The 19,535-nt window shown below is 35.2% G+C and overlaps 1 protein-coding gene across 1 annotated transcript; it reads right to left on the bottom strand.

The window, feature by feature from the left end:
* Nucleotides 1–12,962: 12,962 nt before the first annotated feature.
* LOC149956141 (uncharacterized) lies at nt 12,963–13,535 on the bottom strand. The gene has a single exon (XM_090166780.1). The coding sequence runs from the start codon at nt 13,533–13,535 to the stop codon at nt 12,963–12,965; it is 573 nt and encodes a 190-aa protein (XP_090022906.1).
* Nucleotides 13,536–19,535: the final 6,000 nt, after the last annotated feature.

The following is a 19,535-nucleotide window of genomic DNA, read 5'->3' as shown; positions in this document are numbered from 1 at the left end:
AGTTGATGTACTAGGAAACTCGCTATTTAGATTTGTTTTGATGAAAAATAGCAATTTGACTGAAGGAGAAATGAAATGTTTTAGTAAAAATATTACACAATTCAGAATTTATCCAATATTTTCGTAATAAAAATTTATAATCTTAACCACAGGTGCACCTTAATATTAGTATACAGGCTTCGTTGTTAGTGGCTTTTGAGATGGGTTACTACTCCTTAAACACTGGCAATGATACACGTTTTTATAAGTCGCCAAGAATTCTGGTCAACAATGTCCCAGCCTCCACTGGCAGACTGGGTCTCCGGTTTCAGTTTTTCTAAAATTTTAGCCTTGAAACTGTAAGAGTAAATTGAGAAAACATAAAATTGTGCACGTGGTACTTCTAGGATTTATATAACGATAAAATATTCAAGTTTTAAACCTGCCCTCTTGTTTAACAAATTAAAGGATAAATCAGCTTTTATCTTTTACTATCTTAAACTCGAGGAATGAAGAGGTAATTTAACTCAGGGATGCCCAAATGGGCGATTTTTAGTAAATGGCAATCTCGATCTCAAAATGACGATCCTAGAAAATGAAATTTGAACCCTGATTTAGCTGGTGTTATAAAAGAACTCTTTAAATGATAACTTATATTTTATTTGTTATGTTACCATTATTTTGAACTCATTTATTTCTTAATGGGAAAATATTAGTGTCGTCTTGTTACGTCACCCTGCCTTATAATAATCAGCTAGGCTAATACCCAATAATAAGTAGCTACAATTGGTCTTCGGTCGGGATGTTCTTGGGCTGCTGGTCTTCAATTTATCTGAACTGCAGTGAATATCCGTTTAAAACCTAGAGACTGGAATTTTAACTGCATTGAATTTGTAGGAGCCTGCAAAGTCCATGAAGTTTGGCTAAAATAGCATCTAGCTTCACTGAGTTTGTAGTTTACTGACTCGAAATACATAAAATCGGTAATATGACTTAATGTGGCTGGAAAAAAGTATATTTAACAAATATGCAACTAAACTGCATTTGGTTTAAAATTGTAGCCTTAATACATTTTATACACTTGCATTCCATTCGTTTTTTTCTAAAGTTTATAAACATTCTGAAATAAAGCTACAATTGCAGACTCTTGACATTAAATAATTATTTCTGTAATTTGGCTGTAAATTACATACACGTGCAGTCAGTCATTGAACCCTACCTAAAACTTTAACATTAAAATTTAAGTTAACCGAAATGAAAGAAAGATTGCTATTTGGAAATAGCTATTGTGATACCAGATTCACATCTTCAACTCGTCATTGCTTTGTACAAATGGATTGAGAGAAACAGTAAAATTGAAAAATCACCCAGCAAAGAACGTATTTATAAAGGTCGCCTTATAATTATATCTAATATCATGAATATTTTACACGAATCAGTTAAAGGATACAGAACCAAACCGAAACACGAAATTGTTGGATAAGATAATTTTTATAAATTGCTAGAAAAGGAAAATGTACCCAAATTACTTGTAAAAAATAAATTCCAATTTGAATCCACCATTGATGAATTCTATCGATTCACCAGAGAATGTGTACGATAATTTAGATTTTTTTCCCCCAAGCCCCGAATCTATGTATGGCAATGGATTATTGAGTTGGATAAATTTGAAAATAAGAATAGAATCCAATAGCAGGTTTCAGTTCTTTCATTCACGTATTACATCTCAACATAGAAGGTTGAACCGATCCTTAAACATGTATCTCTGGGTTGCTAAGATCTTTATCGTTATCATACTTAAAATCGCCCAAAGATGTTACGGCATTGTGGTTATTATTTATTATTACAGTTTTTGAACCATTGGAATTCGCGTACTGGTATCACGAACGGAAAATGAGCTGCATGAGAAATGGATTAGTTAGAAGAAATATATTTAAACGTAAAAGACGTTGGTTGTTACGGAGGCATTCAAGGTATTTATCCTGGCCACCTGGTCGAAGGGTATTAAAGTGTCCATAAACGACGTGAGGAAATATTTAAAACGACAAGGCACGTACACGTTACACAAACCAGTGAGACGCAATTTCCGAAGAAACAAGACAATATTGTATGCGATAGACAAACAATGGAAGCTCGATCTGACAGACATGCAAGATATCAAAAACCACAATAGTGGATACCGATATATCTTATGTTGTATCGATGTGTTTAGCGAATACGCATTCGCTGTTGCGACAATGGATAAGAAATGATCAACTGTGGTAAAGTCATTCAAATCTATTTTAGAATCATGTCGTCAAGCAAAGGTTTTACAGAAAGATCATGGTAATGAGTTTCTATGCAAAAAAGTTCAATGTAAACTAAAATGTAGGGGAATCAAGTTTTTTGCAACGCACTCCGAAGTATATTCTAGTATTATAGAACGATTGTCTCGAATGCAGAGATATTTTACGGACAAAGATACGCAAATGTATCGACGTATTACCAGATTTAAAATACTTAATATTCTTTAAAAAGAAATCCACTTTCATATTTAAAAAAGAAATCCATTTAAACCACGATTCCACCATTCGACGAAGACATTGGAGCTGTTAATGTAATTGGAAAGTTTTCAAGGGACCGATTGTCCTCTCAAGTGATTTAGGTTTTTTTAGTATAAAAAACCGCGAATCCTCATTAAATTTATTCATTCTTTCCCTTTCTATCGAGTGAAACTAACAGTAACACCAGCATTATGGGAGAAGCAACACCAGTAGACATGAACGTGATGAAGCAGGTACTTAGATTTTCGGTACTTAAGGAAACAGTTGAGGGAAAACCAGATTTCCGATTTACCTTTCGAGCACTTGAAATTATAGTTGAAAACTATCAAAATTGGTATCTTATAAAAATTGATGTTAACCAAAGTAAACGCTACATCGATGTGCATTTAGCTACGCGCGTCAATATTAAGAAACTTTTTGAGCAAATTGGACCGAACTCAAAATTTTTTATTAAGGTAGGACCATTTTTTTTTTCTATTTTATTAAGGTAGAATCATTTTCTAAGTGACATTCTAAAACGTGTTTTCATTAAATCTCAATCATTCAGATTGAACGTCGAATGGTTGGGCTATCAATGGAGGAGGCGAATCAGATGGAGACGGTTCTAGCCGTTTTTAATGGAGAAGGTACGAGCTCTTCGCATACCACCTCCGCTGCACCCGACGATTATGGAACGCCGTTTATGTCACAATCGACACCTTTTTGTCTAGTGAAATTTAGGTCTAGTAAAAACTTCCTACCAATCAAAATTCAAAGAAATTTAAACTCACCAATCAGAAGGTAGTAAAAAAGTACTAGACGTTTTTGAGGCACATTGTAAAATGTATAGTCGAAATTTGTGTGTAGTCATTTCTAAATATGTCTAGTCAAATTTTCCACCAATCATCATCGTGAGCAAAAAAGAAATCATCAATAAGGTGATGCGGTTTTGGGCTCATTATTTATGCACAATTGAGAACCAATAATCGCCCGATTATCGAAAGGGAGGACCGGAGGCGTAACTATCAAACTACGTTACACGATAAAAATTTACACTAACTTTCTACTAGACAAAATGAAAATTACAAGACACAACACATTTGTCTCGACATTTTTCCACACTGTGTCTAGTAATTTTTTGGAGAACTGTCATTGGCTTTTTTCCAAATTTAGAAAATTTCATTGGACGAAAAGGAAATTTCCTTTATCCGCCCATTAATTTTTACGTCTCAGCCCACTTATTTCAACGCTGCACTGACTCGATTGTTTTGAGATTTCACTAGACATAACGCCGTTTGTGTCACCATCGACATAAATTTGACTAGACAAGATTTTGTGTAGTAAAAATCTCCCAAGTAACAAAATTTGGTAAACGCCTAGAATCGTTCCTTTAATAATCCTCAAATTTGATTAGTTCCCTAACTTATTCGAAATTTTTCATTGGATAGCTTCAAAAATATAATTTAAAATATTCTTGTAAGGCACACCTTCTCCTGAAATTACAAAGCAAAAAAGACGTTATGACTACAAATTTTAAATTTTTACTAGACATAATCGAACAACCAATCGCTGACATATCAATTTTCATCTAACCAATAATATCGATATCACTTTTCAAACAGACCAATCGTTTGCATATCACTTTTTTAAATCACCCAATCAGTATTCCCGGAAATTTAAAGATTTCGTCATTGACTACACTGTTGTTGCGAGATGTCATTGTCTTTTAGAAGCTTTTGTCCTGTAAAAAGATTATGAAGTCACGGCGTTTGTATCCAAATTCAACTTTTAACTAGACATTTCTCGACGTTGCGAGATATCCGTGGATATTTGATATCATAAGCGACGTTTCCACTATACATAATCAACCGACCAATCGCTGACATATCACTTTCTATACGGACCAATCGCTGACATATCACTTTTCAACTAACCAATAATTTTGATATCACTTTTTAAACAGACCAATGGCATACATATCACTTTTTTAAACTAACCAATCAGGATTCCCGCAAATTTAAAGATTTCGTCATTGACTACACTGATGTTGCGAGATGTCATTGTATTTTAGAAGATTTTGTTGTGTAAAAAGATTATGAAGTCATGGCGTTTGTATCACAATTCAACTTTTAACTAGACATTTCTCGACGTTGCGAGATATTCGTGGATATTTGATAACATAAGCGACGTTTCCCCTAGACATAATCAACCGACCAATCGCTGACATATCACTTTCTATACGGACCAATCGCTGACATATCACTTTTCAACTAACCATAATTTTGACATCACTTTTTAAACAGACCAATGGCTAATTTCTCTATCTTTTAAACATCCTTCGAGCAGTCGCCTTAGCAGAAGCATTCCATTTTTATAGGTAACAAAAACTTGTTATATGAAGGACTCTCCTATATACTTCGGTAAGTTGTTTATGGATACTAGCAGACGACACAGCAGAATGTAATTCTGAAATTTTATAGATTACAAGAACTATTCATGTAAAGGACTCACTTTAATGTATTAATTTGGTTTATGGAGGATCTTTTAAACATCCTTCGAGCAGTCGCCTTAGCAGAAGCATTCCATTTTTATAGGTAACAAAAACTTGTTATATGAAGGACTCTCCTATATACTTCGGTAAGTTGTTTATGGATACTAACAGACGACACAGCAGAATGTAATTCTGAAATTTTAAAGATTACAAGAACTATTCATGTAAAGGACTCACTAGTTATTTTTATTTGGTTTATGGAGGCGAACAGTAGAAATATTATTGAAAGGTAACAAGAGCTACTTAAATTAAGGATTCCTGTAAATGTAAAATTCTTTGGGTAGGCCGCCCGGTGCCAGCGTAGTTGGCCGTGGTGGGACAGACCAAAGATAATATAACTACGTACCCTAGATTCGAAATCACGCCGTTTTTAGATAGCGCGTTTTTTCGTGAGGCTTTTACTGAGTTCGCGCCGGAAGTCAGAAAAATCGGGCTCCATAGCAGGGTAAAAAATAAGGAATTTCAATAGATATCCCAAGATTATATTACTCACCTTTAGTTTTCTTTCGTTTAGAAACATTTTTAGAGCTACAGGCATGATCCATTATTGATTTAAAACAATATAATGCAAAAATATCTGGTATCTTGAAAACCGCAAGTCAAAAAACTAGATGTCGGTAGCCCTGCCAGCTCGGTGGAGGCAGTTTTTTCCGACTTCCGCCAGGAACCATTCAGTAAGAGCCTGCGTTACTTGAATGGAGCTTGATTTGGAATCTAGGGTACGTGGTTATATTATCATTGGACAGACCTCACCTAATCTTAGAAAGCGACACGAGAAAAAGATATAGAAATACTAGCAGACAACTAAGGGCCTGTTGCAAAAGCCCTAGCCCAAATGCTAGCCCTATGAATTTAACATGTGCCATTCTAGCAAAGCACACTTTTGCAACAGGCCCTTAAACTACCTCGAAAATAAGATTTTAACAAGAATACATAATATCTGCATCCTCGCTTCAGCTCCTATAAATAGTTGGACGTAATTCGCATTATCGGTAAGATTTCTTCGGCTGACATTTTACATTTACAGGAATCCTTAATTTAAGTAGCTCTTGTTACCTTTCAATAATATTTCTGCTGTTCACCTCCATAAACCAAATAAAAACAACTAGTGAGTCCTTTACATGAATAGTTCTTGTAATCTATAAAATTTCAGAATTACATTCTGCTGTGTCGTCTGTTAGTATCCATAAACAACTTACCGAAGTATATAGGAGAGTCCTTCATATAACAAGTTTTTGTTACCTATAAAAATGGAATGCTTCTGCTAAGGCGACTGCTCGAAGGATGTTTAAAAGATAGAGAAATTAGCCATTGGTCTGTTTAAAAAGTGATATCAAAATTATTGGTTAGTTGAAAAGTGATATGTCAGCGATTGGTCCGTATAGAAAGTGATATGTCAGCGATTGGTCGGTTGATTATGTCTAGGGGAAACGTCGCTAATGTTATTAAAAATCCACGGATATCTCGCAACGTCGAGAAATCTGTAGTTAAAAGTTGAATTGTGATACTACAACACCTTTTTACACGACAAAATCTTCTAAAATACAATGATATCTCGCAACAAGACGAAATACTGATTGGTGAGTTTAAAAAAGTGATATGTAAGCCATTGGTCTGTTTAAAAAGTGATATCAAAATAATTGGTTAGTTGAAAAAGGATATGTAAGCGATTGGTCCGTATAGAAAGTGATATGTCAGTGATTGGTCGGTTGATTATGTCTAGTGGAAACGTCGCTTATGATATCAAATATCCACGAATATCTCGCAACGTCCAGAAATGTCTAGTTAAAAGTTGAATTGTGATACAAACGCCATGACTTCATAATCTTTTTACACAACAAAATCTTCTAAAATACAATGACATCTCGCAACAACAGTGTAGTCAATGACGAAATCTTTAAATTTGCGGGAATCCTGATTGGTTAGTTTAAAAAAGTGATATGTATGCCATTGGTCTGTTTAAAAAGTGATATCAAAATTATTGGTTAGTTGAAAAGTGATATGTCAGCAATGGGTCCGTATAGAAAGTGATATGTCAGCGATTGGTCCGTATAGAAAGTGAAATGTCAGCGATTGGTCGGTTGATTATGTATAGTGGAAACGTCGCTTATGATATCAAATATCCACGGATATCTCGCAACGTCGAGAAATGTCTAGTTAAAAGTTGAATTTGGATACAAACGCCGTGACTTCATAATCTTTTTACAGGACAAAAGCTTCTAAAAGACAATGACATCTCGCAACAACAGTGTAGTCAATGACGAAATCTTTAAATTTCCGGGAATACTGATTGGGTGATTTAAAAAAGTGATATACAAACGATTGGTCTGTTTGAAAAGTGATATCGATATTATTGGTTAGATGAAAATTGATATGTCAGCGATTGGTTGTTCGATTATGTCTAGTAAAAATTTAAAATTTGTAGTCATAACGTCTTTTTTGCATTGTAATTTCAGGAGAAGGTGTGCCTTACAAGAATATTTTAAATTATATTTTTGAAGCTATCCAATGAAAAATTTCGAATAAGTTAGGGAACTAATCAAATTTGAGGATTATTAAAGGAACGATTCGAGGCGTTTACCAAATTTTGTTACTTGGGAGATTTTTACTACACAAAATCTTGTCTAGTCAAATTTATGTCGATGGTGACACAAACGGCGTTATGTCTAGTGAAATCTCAAAACAATCGAGTCAGTGCAGCGTTGAAATAAGTGGGCTGAGACGTAAAAATTAATGGGCGGATAAAGGAAATTTCCTTTTCGTCCAATGAAATTTTCTAAATTTGGAAAAAAGCCAATGACAGTTCTCCAAAAAATTACTAGACACAGTGTGGAAAAATGTCGAGACAAATGTGTTGTGTCTTGTAATTTTCATTTTGTCTAGTAGAAAGTTAGTGTAAATTTTTATCGTGTAACGTAGTTTGATAGTTACGCCTCCGGTCCTCCCTTTCGATAATCGGGCGATTATTGGTTCTCAATTGTGCATAAATAATGAGCCCAAAACCGCATCACCTTATTGATGATTTCTTTTTTGCTCACGATGATGATTGGTGGAAAATTTGACTAGACATATTTAAAAATGACTACACACAAATTTCGACTAGACATTTTACAATGTGCCTCAAAAACGTCTAGTACTTTTTTACTACCTTCTGATTGGTGAGTTTAAATTTCTTTGAATTTTGATTGGTAGGAAGTTTTTACTAGACATAAATTTCACTAGACAAAAAGGTGTCGATTGTGACATAAACGGCGTTCCATAGACGATGAGTTTGAGGACTATATTTCCCCAGCCTTAATTTCAGCAATCAACGAAATAAATTCACCCTCCCCACCAGGAAAGGATGGAAAAAAGAGACGCTCGGAAGATTTGCAAAACGACTCTAAAAAATTTAAAAAAAAAAATTGTAAATAAAAATCTTGAAAATATTATAGCTTCAAAAACATTATCTTAAACTTGAAATAAAAAAATGATTATGATGAAATACATTTATTTGTTAAGTGGTGGTTTAATTAAAAGAAGATTAAATATTAGCGGAATATAAGGCTCTCATACAAATTCTCCGTTTTCTAGATTTGAGGTTTGCTTTTAAGCATCACTGTAATTAAGAAAGAAATATAAAAACATAATGCAACTATTTTTTTTTAGATGAGTGTAATACCATGAGGATTGAGTTCTTTTATTTATCTGTACACCCACCGTATGCGGAAAACGCGCTCATATGCGGAAAATATCGCTGAAAACGCGTTCGCATGCTGAAAATATCGCGGAAAACACGTACGCATGCGGAAAACGCGTCGGTACTCGGAAAAATCTCCCGTCAAAATCATAAGCTCAGTCCCACCTCAATCCTACCTCCACCATGGAAGAAAAGACTTAACATATCGTTTTAAGGAATCGGTCGCGTCAAATATAACGTAATCCCTTTGATCATTGCATATAGGTAAATGTTAATGTTTTTCTGAATATCTGAGAGAAAATTAAGTAACAGTCTTCGTTCTCCATTGTTGGACTAGATCTTTAGAGTTGTTACGTGGAGCCATGTTTCCCACTGAACTTTGAATTATTTGACGCTATACAATCGGGACGCGGTTAGAGTAGAAATTCTTTTCTTTTCTTGCTCCATGTTTTTCTGTACATTTTTAATCTTCTGGAGCGTTCATTGTACATACAAGGTAAGTATTTTTCATTAATGTTTATTGTATTAGTCAGTATTTGAACTTTAAGGCATATTATACTAAGTATGCTTAATTTAGGCCTACCCGATAGGAATCTGAATTAGGGTTAAAAATTAATTTTATTATATTGTTTTAGGCAAATTAATGAAATAATTATCATATAGAAGAATTGAGTAAGACAAACTAGCTGATTACACATTAGGTAAATTTAGGACTAGGGTGAAACATTAAGATTTCCTCCCGTGGGAGCCCCGAAACCGGATTAATTTTTATCAAAGTTGTATCAGAAGTAAATTAGGGCGAAGTAAGCGCAATGTATTTTCAGCTATTCTAATTTGCCTATAATATTCTTTAAAAAGAAATCTACTTAAAGAAAACTACTTAAACAGTGATTCCACCATTCGACGAAGACATTGGAGCTATTTAAAATAATTAATATTCTTTAAAAAAGATGCTTCAAAAACATTATCTTAAACTTGAAATAAAAAAAATGATTATGGTGAAATACATTTATTTGTTAAGTGGTGGTTTAATTAAAAGAAGATTAAATATTAGCGGCAGTGGCGTAGCTAAGACCCGCGAGGCCCCCCCGCAAAACTATATTCGGAATTTTATCCGGTATCTAGTATATACTTTGATATGAAATTAGTAGGCCCCTAAAGCTCCGCCCCCCCCCCGCACTGCGGGGTCTGCGGGGGCCTTATCTACGCCACTGATTAGCGGTATATAAGGCTCTCATACAAATTCTCCCTTTTCTAGATTTGAGGTTTGCTTTTAAACATCACTGTAATTAAGAAAGAAATATAAAAACATAATGCAACTATTTTTTTTAGCTGAGTGTAATACCATGAGGATTGAGTTCTTTTATTTATCTGATAATGATATTTTTCTCACGGTACAAACAATTTTACTAATAATGACTTCACAAACCCTTTTCTCCAGAAACGATTTACCTGAATATATATAATTAATTACCGAATAGTTTAAATTATTTATAGCTTCTGAGAGGTGTAATTCAACCCTCAGATCGCACTCCATCATTAAACAATCATGCTTTATTTGGGAAGGGTGGTCTATTTCACAACCATAACATTTTTTCGCTATATAATCACGAATTTGATTCTCTACATTTTGACTAAAAAGATTATGAACGCGTTTAACCTCGTTGAGATCGACGTTAAGTTCATCGTAAACATCTATAAGTTTATTCCAAGAAGATCTGGCTATAGCTAAACCTTCTGTACTATGGAAAAGCGTCCCGTATGAGGGTCCAGTTCCATGGTACATTTCTCGGATGTCAGCCATTTTCAGGTCACGGTAAATACACAGTTTTATCCGTCTAGTTGTTGATCCTTCGAAGAACCATGTAGAACCGTTAGCAGATTCAGTATCGAAGAATGATGAGATGTCTTCACGCTTCATCCACAATTCACGAATGAGAGAATGGGGGGGCATGAAGTGTGGGAGCCATTTTATAGTTTGGACGCGCTTCCGCTAGATACTTCCGGAATAGCAAAGTTACCAGTCTTAACTGTATTTTGTAGTCTTTGGCTAATTTTGTTGTCGAGTAAGATTGTTTTCGAAAATTCTAAACAACACGTAAAGTAATTTCTCATTATTCTCAAATTATTTTAAAAAGAAATGTCACGAGTGTGTTTTGTAGCGCGTTGTCAACAGAGATCTAGTCTGGATGATAGTGGTCAAAAGGTAAGTGTTTGATAAATACAGTTTATTTTAATTATTAAACTGGCATTTCTGTAAGCCTTGGTTATATTTTAGGTTACATTTCATAGTTTACCAAAAGAAGAGAAGATAAGAGCTAAGTGGCTAAAAAATATTCACCGTAATTTTAATTTCTGTAAAGTAACTAAATCTACCAAAGTTTGTTCAAGACATTTTAAACCCTCTGACTTTGTATCGCTAGACAGCGAAAGGCCCCGATTAAAATCAAACGCTATACCATCAGTTTTTGATTGGGATAGCTCTATCAGTAGGCCGTCTAGTTTTGAGTATCTTGAATGCGAACCTAATATTTTTTCAAACCTGTCGACTGAGTTTGGATCGGGAGAATCAGTTCCATCTGCTACCACCTCTAATATCTCAACCAGAAATCTTTCTAATGAGCCAAGCGATATTGTGATTGATAACGAAGATGAACTTGATTCATGTTTAAATAATACTAGTAATGACCATCTTAATGGTAACGTTAGCTATAAATTAACATCAACGCCACTTACAACGTCGAAGTTTGTGTCTAGATTTCCTGGAAAAATAGACTTGAATTCTGATAAGAGAAACACTTCGATAAAACTTTGCGTAAAGAAGACTACTAATGAAGAAACTAGAGACTGTTCTAATTGCGCGTCTCTAAAAGAGAAAATAGAAGCTCTTCTACTCGAAAATAATAATCTCAAAAAGGAGTTGAGTTTGAAAAAAGATGAGATTTCTACTATCATAGAAACCCTTGAAAAAGAGAAGGCGGAAAAGCAGCATCTTTCTGATGAACTGAATAGTAAAATTTTGAGCATAGATTCGATAAAAAGTAGTGACGAAGATGTTAGTTTTTACACTGGTTTACCAAACTATGGTCGTTTCAAAAGCTTGTTCACGTTTCTGAATCCTGGTGAAAATGGAGAGAACATTGCTCTTTGGTACGCTAAAAATAGAAATAAACCAACTGACAGTGGTCTTGGTAGACCAAGAAAAATATCACCTGAAAACCAATTATTTTTAGTTTTAATGCGGTTAAGACTTGGTTTGTTTTCAAGAGACCTTGCTCAACGTTTTGGTATTTCTGCAAACACCGTCTCTAGAATAACAATTACGTGGATAAGTTACATGTACCTACAATTGGGACAACTATGCATTTGGACCTCCAAAGAAGTTATTCTACGCAACATGCCAGAAGAATTTAAATTGCACTATCCAGATACAAGATTGATTCTGGATGCTTCGGAAATTAAATGTGAAACCTCAAAATCATTATATCTGCAGTCCGGGACCTACTCCAATTATAAATCGACGACTACTTTCAAAGGATTAATTGGTATTAGCCCTGATGGACTGGTAACATTTGTCTCCGCACTTTACACTTGTTGCATATCCGATAAGGAACTCACCGCAAGAAGTGGGTTGCTAAAGCTACCTTTCGAGCCTTCGGACGTCATAATGGCAGATAAAGGTAATATTCAAAATAACTGAAGAATGTTATTTCCCTGAAGCAAATTATTTGACATACTGTGTAACCATTTTCAGGTTTCACCATACAAGATATGCTAAAAGAAAAAGGCATAACTCTCAACATACCGGCATTTCTTCGCAATAAAGATCAGCTTGATGAAATAGAAATTGAAGACACGCAAAAGATTGCCTTACTAAGGATTCATGTTGAGAGGAGAATTAAAAGAATTAAAGGTTTCCATATTTTTGACAGGGCCATACCACATACATTGTCTCCAGTAATCAATGAAATATGGACTGTGTGCGCAATTTTAATGAACTTCCAAGAACCTTTAGTGAAAAGCAACAGTGGTAACAATGTTAATAATATTGATAATGAAACGTTTTTAGAAGAAATAATTGTTCCTCTTGAAATGCCTGAGAAGTACAAGGAGCCTTTGAGTGAAATTCTGCCAGATGCAGAAAGTTACACAAATAATAGTAGCTTGGAGGAATGCCATTTTTTTTAATATTTCAAATGAAATAAAATGCAAAATTTACAAAATAATAATTCTACATAGTTTTTGCTATATAAGGCAACATTTGATCAAAATAAAACCTATCCAATTTAATTTTCATTTCATTCCACACTGCTTCATCGAAATGAACCCTATCTAATATTAATCCATTTGGTAAGTAAGCCACAAAATCACACCAAGTCAAATTAGCAGCTGCCAATTGTCCAAGTACTTGAGCATAGTGTCTGTGTTTTGTTTTTAGGCTTGGTTTACCATTATTTAACTCCATATAGAAGTCTTTGTCGGCTAGAGCTTGCTCCACTGTGCTACCTCTATAAGAGTACGCACATTTTACCTCAATTAAACCCACGCTTGGTGTTTCTGCAGGATCATAAACAATTCGATCTGGCGAAGCTCCAAGATGGGGAAAATTTGGATTTATAATAAACCCGCAAGAGTTAACTATTACATCATGCCCAATGTTTCTCATACAATTTAAATATTTATCGATGGCTATTGGCTCATTTGTGATTCCGTATTTTACACTGGGTATTTTACTCAGGTCTTTACTGGCAACAATATCCCCTAAACTTTTGTCTGACCAGGCTTTAACGCGCTTGACTACCATTCCAAACCGGGATGCACTGAGCCTAGTTCATCTATGTTCCTTCCACAAATTAGAAGCACTTTGGCTCCTGGTGTCTCTCTCAATGGAAGTAGCCTCAAAACCACTGACCTGATTTGCCTACAAGTAACGAAACATATTTGTTTAAAAGGAAATTACTTTTTAGTAAATTTTAAATTTACCATTAATATTTTGTGCTCCACTTCTGTTAATGGTAGATAGTGAGTTTGGAGCGTCCAATCCGCATCGTTAAGCTGACTAGGAATAGTAAAGTTAACTTTTCTTTCCTTAAAATTTTTGACTTTAATATCCACTGAAAATTTGAATGAAAACCCATCTTCTATTAGCGGGATTTGTAAACTTAGCGTAGATGCCCTCGGAGCTCTACCAAATTGAGTTTTTTCAAATTCTAATTCAGTATAATTTTGTGCCAAGCTATCAGCGAAAGAACTATCTCCACTAGAGCGGAGATCATCTTGTAGCTTTTTTACAGCGTCATTTAACTCTGACTCATTTCGTTCACCAAACCTGCGAGCTTCATAAAGTCTACTCGTTATATCAGGAGTAGAACCATTTTCTTTCGGAGCTCCCCAGTTTATATCGTGCAACTTAAGTGGTTGTACGCTCTTTCCTCGGGGACGGTTCCATTGTTGAGGTAACTCGGTGCATGCGAGAGACGGTGGTGCATGGTTATAATTGTTTTCTTTTAAAAGAGATACAAGCCTTAATAAAGCAACCACATTGTTACAGGTTCCTTTTGTGCCCGCTTTACACTCACAATATCCATCCGTTATTTGAATTGGGTTTGATGTTTTAATCGCAACCATTGGAGTGTATGGTTCGAGTCTTTTTCGTTGACTTCGGTAACACTTTCCTTTTATATATATGATTTTTGAACCACTAAAATTAACATATTACAATTAAGTTTAATAAACTACTAAGAGTTATAAAATAATATAGAACACACCTGTTGAATGAAGTTTGCACAGATCCACTGGTTATATAGTTTTCAGTTGAAAACTTATAACTTCTCTCGAACTGGCGCTTGGCTTTCGATTTCTTGCTATAATAAGCTAAAATATGGTCTAGGCTAATTTTGGGTACTTCTTCTACGGAATTGCTGTATCCAACAATTGGGAAAATTAACCTATTATCTATAATATTGGAATCCGAAACATCATTCAAAACATTTAAGCCTTTGCAGCTGGAATCCGCGAGACAGACGACAGAGTCGCTCGCAGCCATCGTTAATCTGACCGGAAATCGATGCTGCCAGACAAATTTTTAGGAACGGAAGTCGGAAAAAACTATAAAATGGCGTCCAAAAATTTCTGGCCCCATTCTCTCATTCGTGTATTGTTGGAATTCATGTTCAGTTAGAGTAATCCCACTTCCGCCATCCAACACTCCTAGTCTTATTTCACATTCCCCCGTGATAGTAACACCTTTAGCTCGAGATACTGGAAACGTTTTGAGGTCAGCCCTAAAATAAAGGATACCAGTTATTAATAACTTATAAAAATTATAGATATAGAGCTTTGATTTACTTACATTGTTCAGCTTTCGCAGATTTAAGCGAAAATATACCAAACATCGATCTTATATAGGGTGGTCATAAATAAATGTGATGACGTTTTCCATATCTTAAACTCGAATTAAAAAAATTATTATGGTGAAATACATTTATTTGTTAAGTAGTTGTTTAATTAAAAGAAGATTAAATATTAGCGGTATATAAGGCTCTCATACAAATTCTCCGTTTTCTAGATTTGAGGTTTGCTTTTAAACATCACTGTAATTAAGAAAGAAATATAAAAACATAATGCAACTAATTTTTTTTAGATGAGTGTAATACCATGAGGATTGAGTTCTTTTATTTATCTGTACACCCACCGTATGCGGAAAACGCGCTCATATGCGGAAAATATCGCTGAAAACGCGTTCGCATGCGGAAAATATCGCGGAAAACGCGTCGGTACTCGGAAAAATCTCCCGTCGAAATCATAAGCTCAGTCCCGCACCTCAATCCTACCTCCACCATGGAAGAAAAGACTTAACATATCGTTTTAAGGAATCGGTCGCGTCAAATATAACGTAATCCCTTTGATCATTGTATATAGGTAAATGTTAATTTTTTCGGAATATCTGAGAGAAAATTAAGTAACAGTCTTCGTTCTCCATTGTTGGACTAGATCTTTAGAGTTGTTACGTGGAGCCATGTTTCCCACTGAACTTTGAATTATTTGACGCTATACAATCGGGACGGTTAGAGTAGAAATTCTTTTCTTTTCTTGCTCCATGTTTTTCTGTACATTTTTAATCTTCTGGAGCGTTCATTGTACATACAAGGTAAGTATTTTTCATTAATGTTTATTGTATTAGTCAGTATTTGAACTTTAAGGCATATTATACTAAGTATGCTTAATTTAGGCCTACCCGATAGGAATCTGAATTAGGGTTAAAAATTAATTTTATTATTTTGTTTTAGGCAAATTAATGAAATAATTATCATATAGAAGAAGTGAGTAAGACAAACTAGCTGATTACACATTAGGTAAATTTAGGACTAGGGTGAAACATTAAGATTTCCTCCCGTGGGAGCCCCGAAACAGGACTAATTTTTATCAAATTTGTATCAGAAGTAAATTAGGGCGAAGTAATCGCAATGTATTTTCAGCTATTCTAATTTGCCTAATTTAACACGTGACGAATTTTTTATCGCTAACCGATGAGCAGTAACCTCTATTTTTGGTTATGCTTTACAATCTCCCGTGACGTCAATTTGTTTCAGCCAAGGAGAAATCAGGATTTACTTGTAGTTTCGAGTGTTATTTGATCTCTAGATATACGACTCAGCGTTCTTTTAGTTCCTGGACCCCTCGAGAAGAGACACGTAGATTTTTGCGCTCCGTACGCCGACCTCTCGACTCTATTTACAGGCAAAGGCTTAAGGATTTCCGTAAAAGTAAGTGACTTTATTATTTTACTGTAGAGGGAAATTAGGCCTTGTTTAAATTGAAAATGTATTTTATTTGAAGTAAATAGACTTAGATTCTAGTCAAATAGTCTTAGAGTCTAACCAAAATAAATAGAAAAACATAATTTATTGAAATTTAGGCTTAACCAATTAGGCTTAAGAAAGTCTGCAATAGCTTATATAAACTATCAGTTTTACAGTATGGACATCGAAGCGTATCGACTTGAAACGTTTCACCACTGGAGAAATCCACACGTCACTAAGGAACAACTAGCGAAGGCTGGATTCTACTATATTCAGCGGGGCGATGAAGTACGATGTTACAAATGCCATGGAATCTTAGAACACTGGAAATCAGGAGACGTACCAGAACTTGAACACGCCAGATGCTTTCCAAACTGTCCGTCGAGGGATAATTCGCCATCGGAAAAAAAGTACATCTCGCTAGAATGGGACATTCCCCCGACGCCAAAAGTAACTACGGTCTCTGACAAATGCATCTCACCTGTACCTGAAGAAGAAGAAGACTTTTGTGACTGTCCCTCGTATGTCAGACGATACTGCTGCTAAACACTACAAATACGTGAGTTAGAACTTTTAATTAAATTAAGTTGCAGGAGATCGTTTCACCCCTTTAAATGCCTGTAAAATTAACTACTTTAATTTGTTTTAATTGTGTAATATACAAGATAACCATCTAATGGAATATCTGATAGTACCTACTAACATGTAAAACAAAGTTCTAAAATAAAAAATTAAATGTAAATAACTTGTTTTTATTGCCTAGAGATTAGAAATTATGGGGTTCGGAAGCGATAGTGGAAATTATGGTTAACGCGGTGGGGCCGTTGGGGGAGGAAAGGAGGAAAGCAGAGAGAGAGAGAAAATCTTGTTGTTACCGCTGGGGGATTGGGATAACTCGGAGGGAAACAGAGAGAAAATCTTGCGATTACCATTGGGGGATTGGGGGATGAAAGGGGAAAAGCAGAGAAAGAGAGAGAGAGAGAAAATCTTGCGATTACTTTGGGGGATTGGGATAAGATATCTGGGGGATTGTGATAACTCGGAGGGAAACAGAGAGAAAATCTTGCGATTACCATTGGGGGATTGGGGGATGAAAGGGGAAAAGCAGAGAAAGAGAGAGAGAGAGAGAAAATCTTGCGATTACCTTTGGGGGATTGTGATAATATATCTGGGGGATTGTGATAACTCGGAGGGAAGCAGAGAGAAAATCTTGCGATTACCATTGGGGGATTGGGGGGGATGAAAGGGGAAAGCAGAGAGAGAGAGAAAATCTTGCGATTACCTTTGGGGGATTGTGATAAGATATCAGATTCATTATCTCAATCCCCCAGGGGAAATCCTTCCCTCTAAGGAAAAACATGTCTCCACATAATTTAGATTACGTTTCTGTAAACGACTGTAATAACTATAAGTTAAATCAAATGGGACATGGATCAATTGTGGTATACCGTCGAGTAGCCGTGCAAAGAGAATATGGTATGGTCTTGGAAATATATATTCGGTCTGCTATGCCTTTACTCAAAAAGCGAGCTACATTCCTTGGACGAAAAGTTTTAAATACCGGAGATAAAATTATATCCGACGACTCGAGTGGTGTGACCATTAACTACGCGTTAAAATCTCGGGGAAAAGAAGCGGGGAAAGAAACCTTAAGAAGAGCCGCCGAAGCAGTGGGTAAACTACGTGGAAACGACCGTAAAAGGAAACGTAAAGTCTCCCATCATCAGTTCAGTTCGAACCAGGAAGAAGAAAAGACGTTCTCTGCTACAGTCTGATAATCTCATAGTAATTATTAAGCAATGTTTCTAGCTCTGCCCAGTTCACAGAATAGCATTAGCTCGGAACTGGATTTATTTCACTTACAATGGGTTGAATAAAGTCCAACATTCAACGTAAATTAAAACCAATTATTTTTAGTAACGCTGGAAACTTGGACACGTACATTAATTTAAAAAACAACCTTGACGGATTAAAGACATGATGGGAGTTGTGCTAGCCGATATTTGTGAACAAAGACGTTTTATTCCTAACCTGATAGACGTAAATTTCAAGTTTATTAAAAGTTCAAACAAATATTGTTTACACAATACACACAGACGGTGAAAAATGATAAGTCATTTTCACCCACGCCTCCATGAATGTAAGAAAAGTTAGATTGATGACCGAGATTATGTAATCCCACGTTAATACTTAAGAATTGTCCACAATGCAATTCCACATAAAGAGCATATTTTCTGATTGAAAGCTTTGATGCACGCGTCATATGTACTACGTCAAAACGTGCCTCTTCAGAAGTTCAAGTATAACAATAGTCTTTAAATGCACAAATTACAAAGATTTGTTCCACCGAATGTTATCAAAAGAAGGATTAGGCATAAGTATTATGTAAGATATAAAAGAAGCTTAAATAATAATAAAAAATATTTTATTACGTTTTTAATTAAAAAAATAATTCTAAATTTAGTGTGGACAGAGGAAAGAATGAACACGTTCGTGGCAATTAAATTGTACTGATGATTTTATCACAACTGCACCATGCACGACGTTTTTTATTCTTGGTGTAAGGATTTCAAATATTTGTTTATTTATTCTTAGAATTTTGACATTTACAGATAATATTTGTTCCTTGAGGCAAATAAGTGTTAGGCGAGGTTAAAGGGAATATAACCTCAGGTTTTAGGTGTGGAACACCAAACTTCGACCATTTCCCGCTCCCTCCTATGACTTTAGATATTTTGGCGCTGTTTAGTGACTTCCCGCCAAAATTGCTTACACAAAAAAGCATAAAAAACATAAAAAACGACTTGAGGTTATATTCCCTTTAAGGTAATTTAAGTGAAGGTTAACAGGCTTATTGAGCCTATTAGATAAGTTGGTTAGGCTTTTGTTATGTCAAAAGTGGTGACACCTGTTGGTTACTAACGTCCTTAATATTGGTGTTTTGGTCGCGATAAAGGTTTAAAGGTCCAAATCTGCTACTTCTCAGAGTAACTTTCCGGGTT

This window comes from Leiobunum rupestre, chromosome 2 (genome assembly GCF_980474605.1).
Source record: "Leiobunum rupestre chromosome 2, qqLeiRupe1.1.hap1, whole genome shotgun sequence".
NCBI classification, from domain to species: domain Eukaryota; kingdom Metazoa; phylum Arthropoda; class Arachnida; order Opiliones; family Sclerosomatidae; genus Leiobunum; species Leiobunum rupestre.
The sequence above is the reverse complement of the archived record's forward strand: the minus strand, read 5'-3'. Positions and strand labels throughout refer to the sequence as shown.

Excerpts from the sequence above, each read along its gene's own strand:
- LOC149956141 (XM_090166780.1), bottom strand. The coding sequence starts at position 13,535 with ATGGTAGTCAAGCGCGTTAAAGCCTGGTCAGACAAAAGTTTAGGGGAT.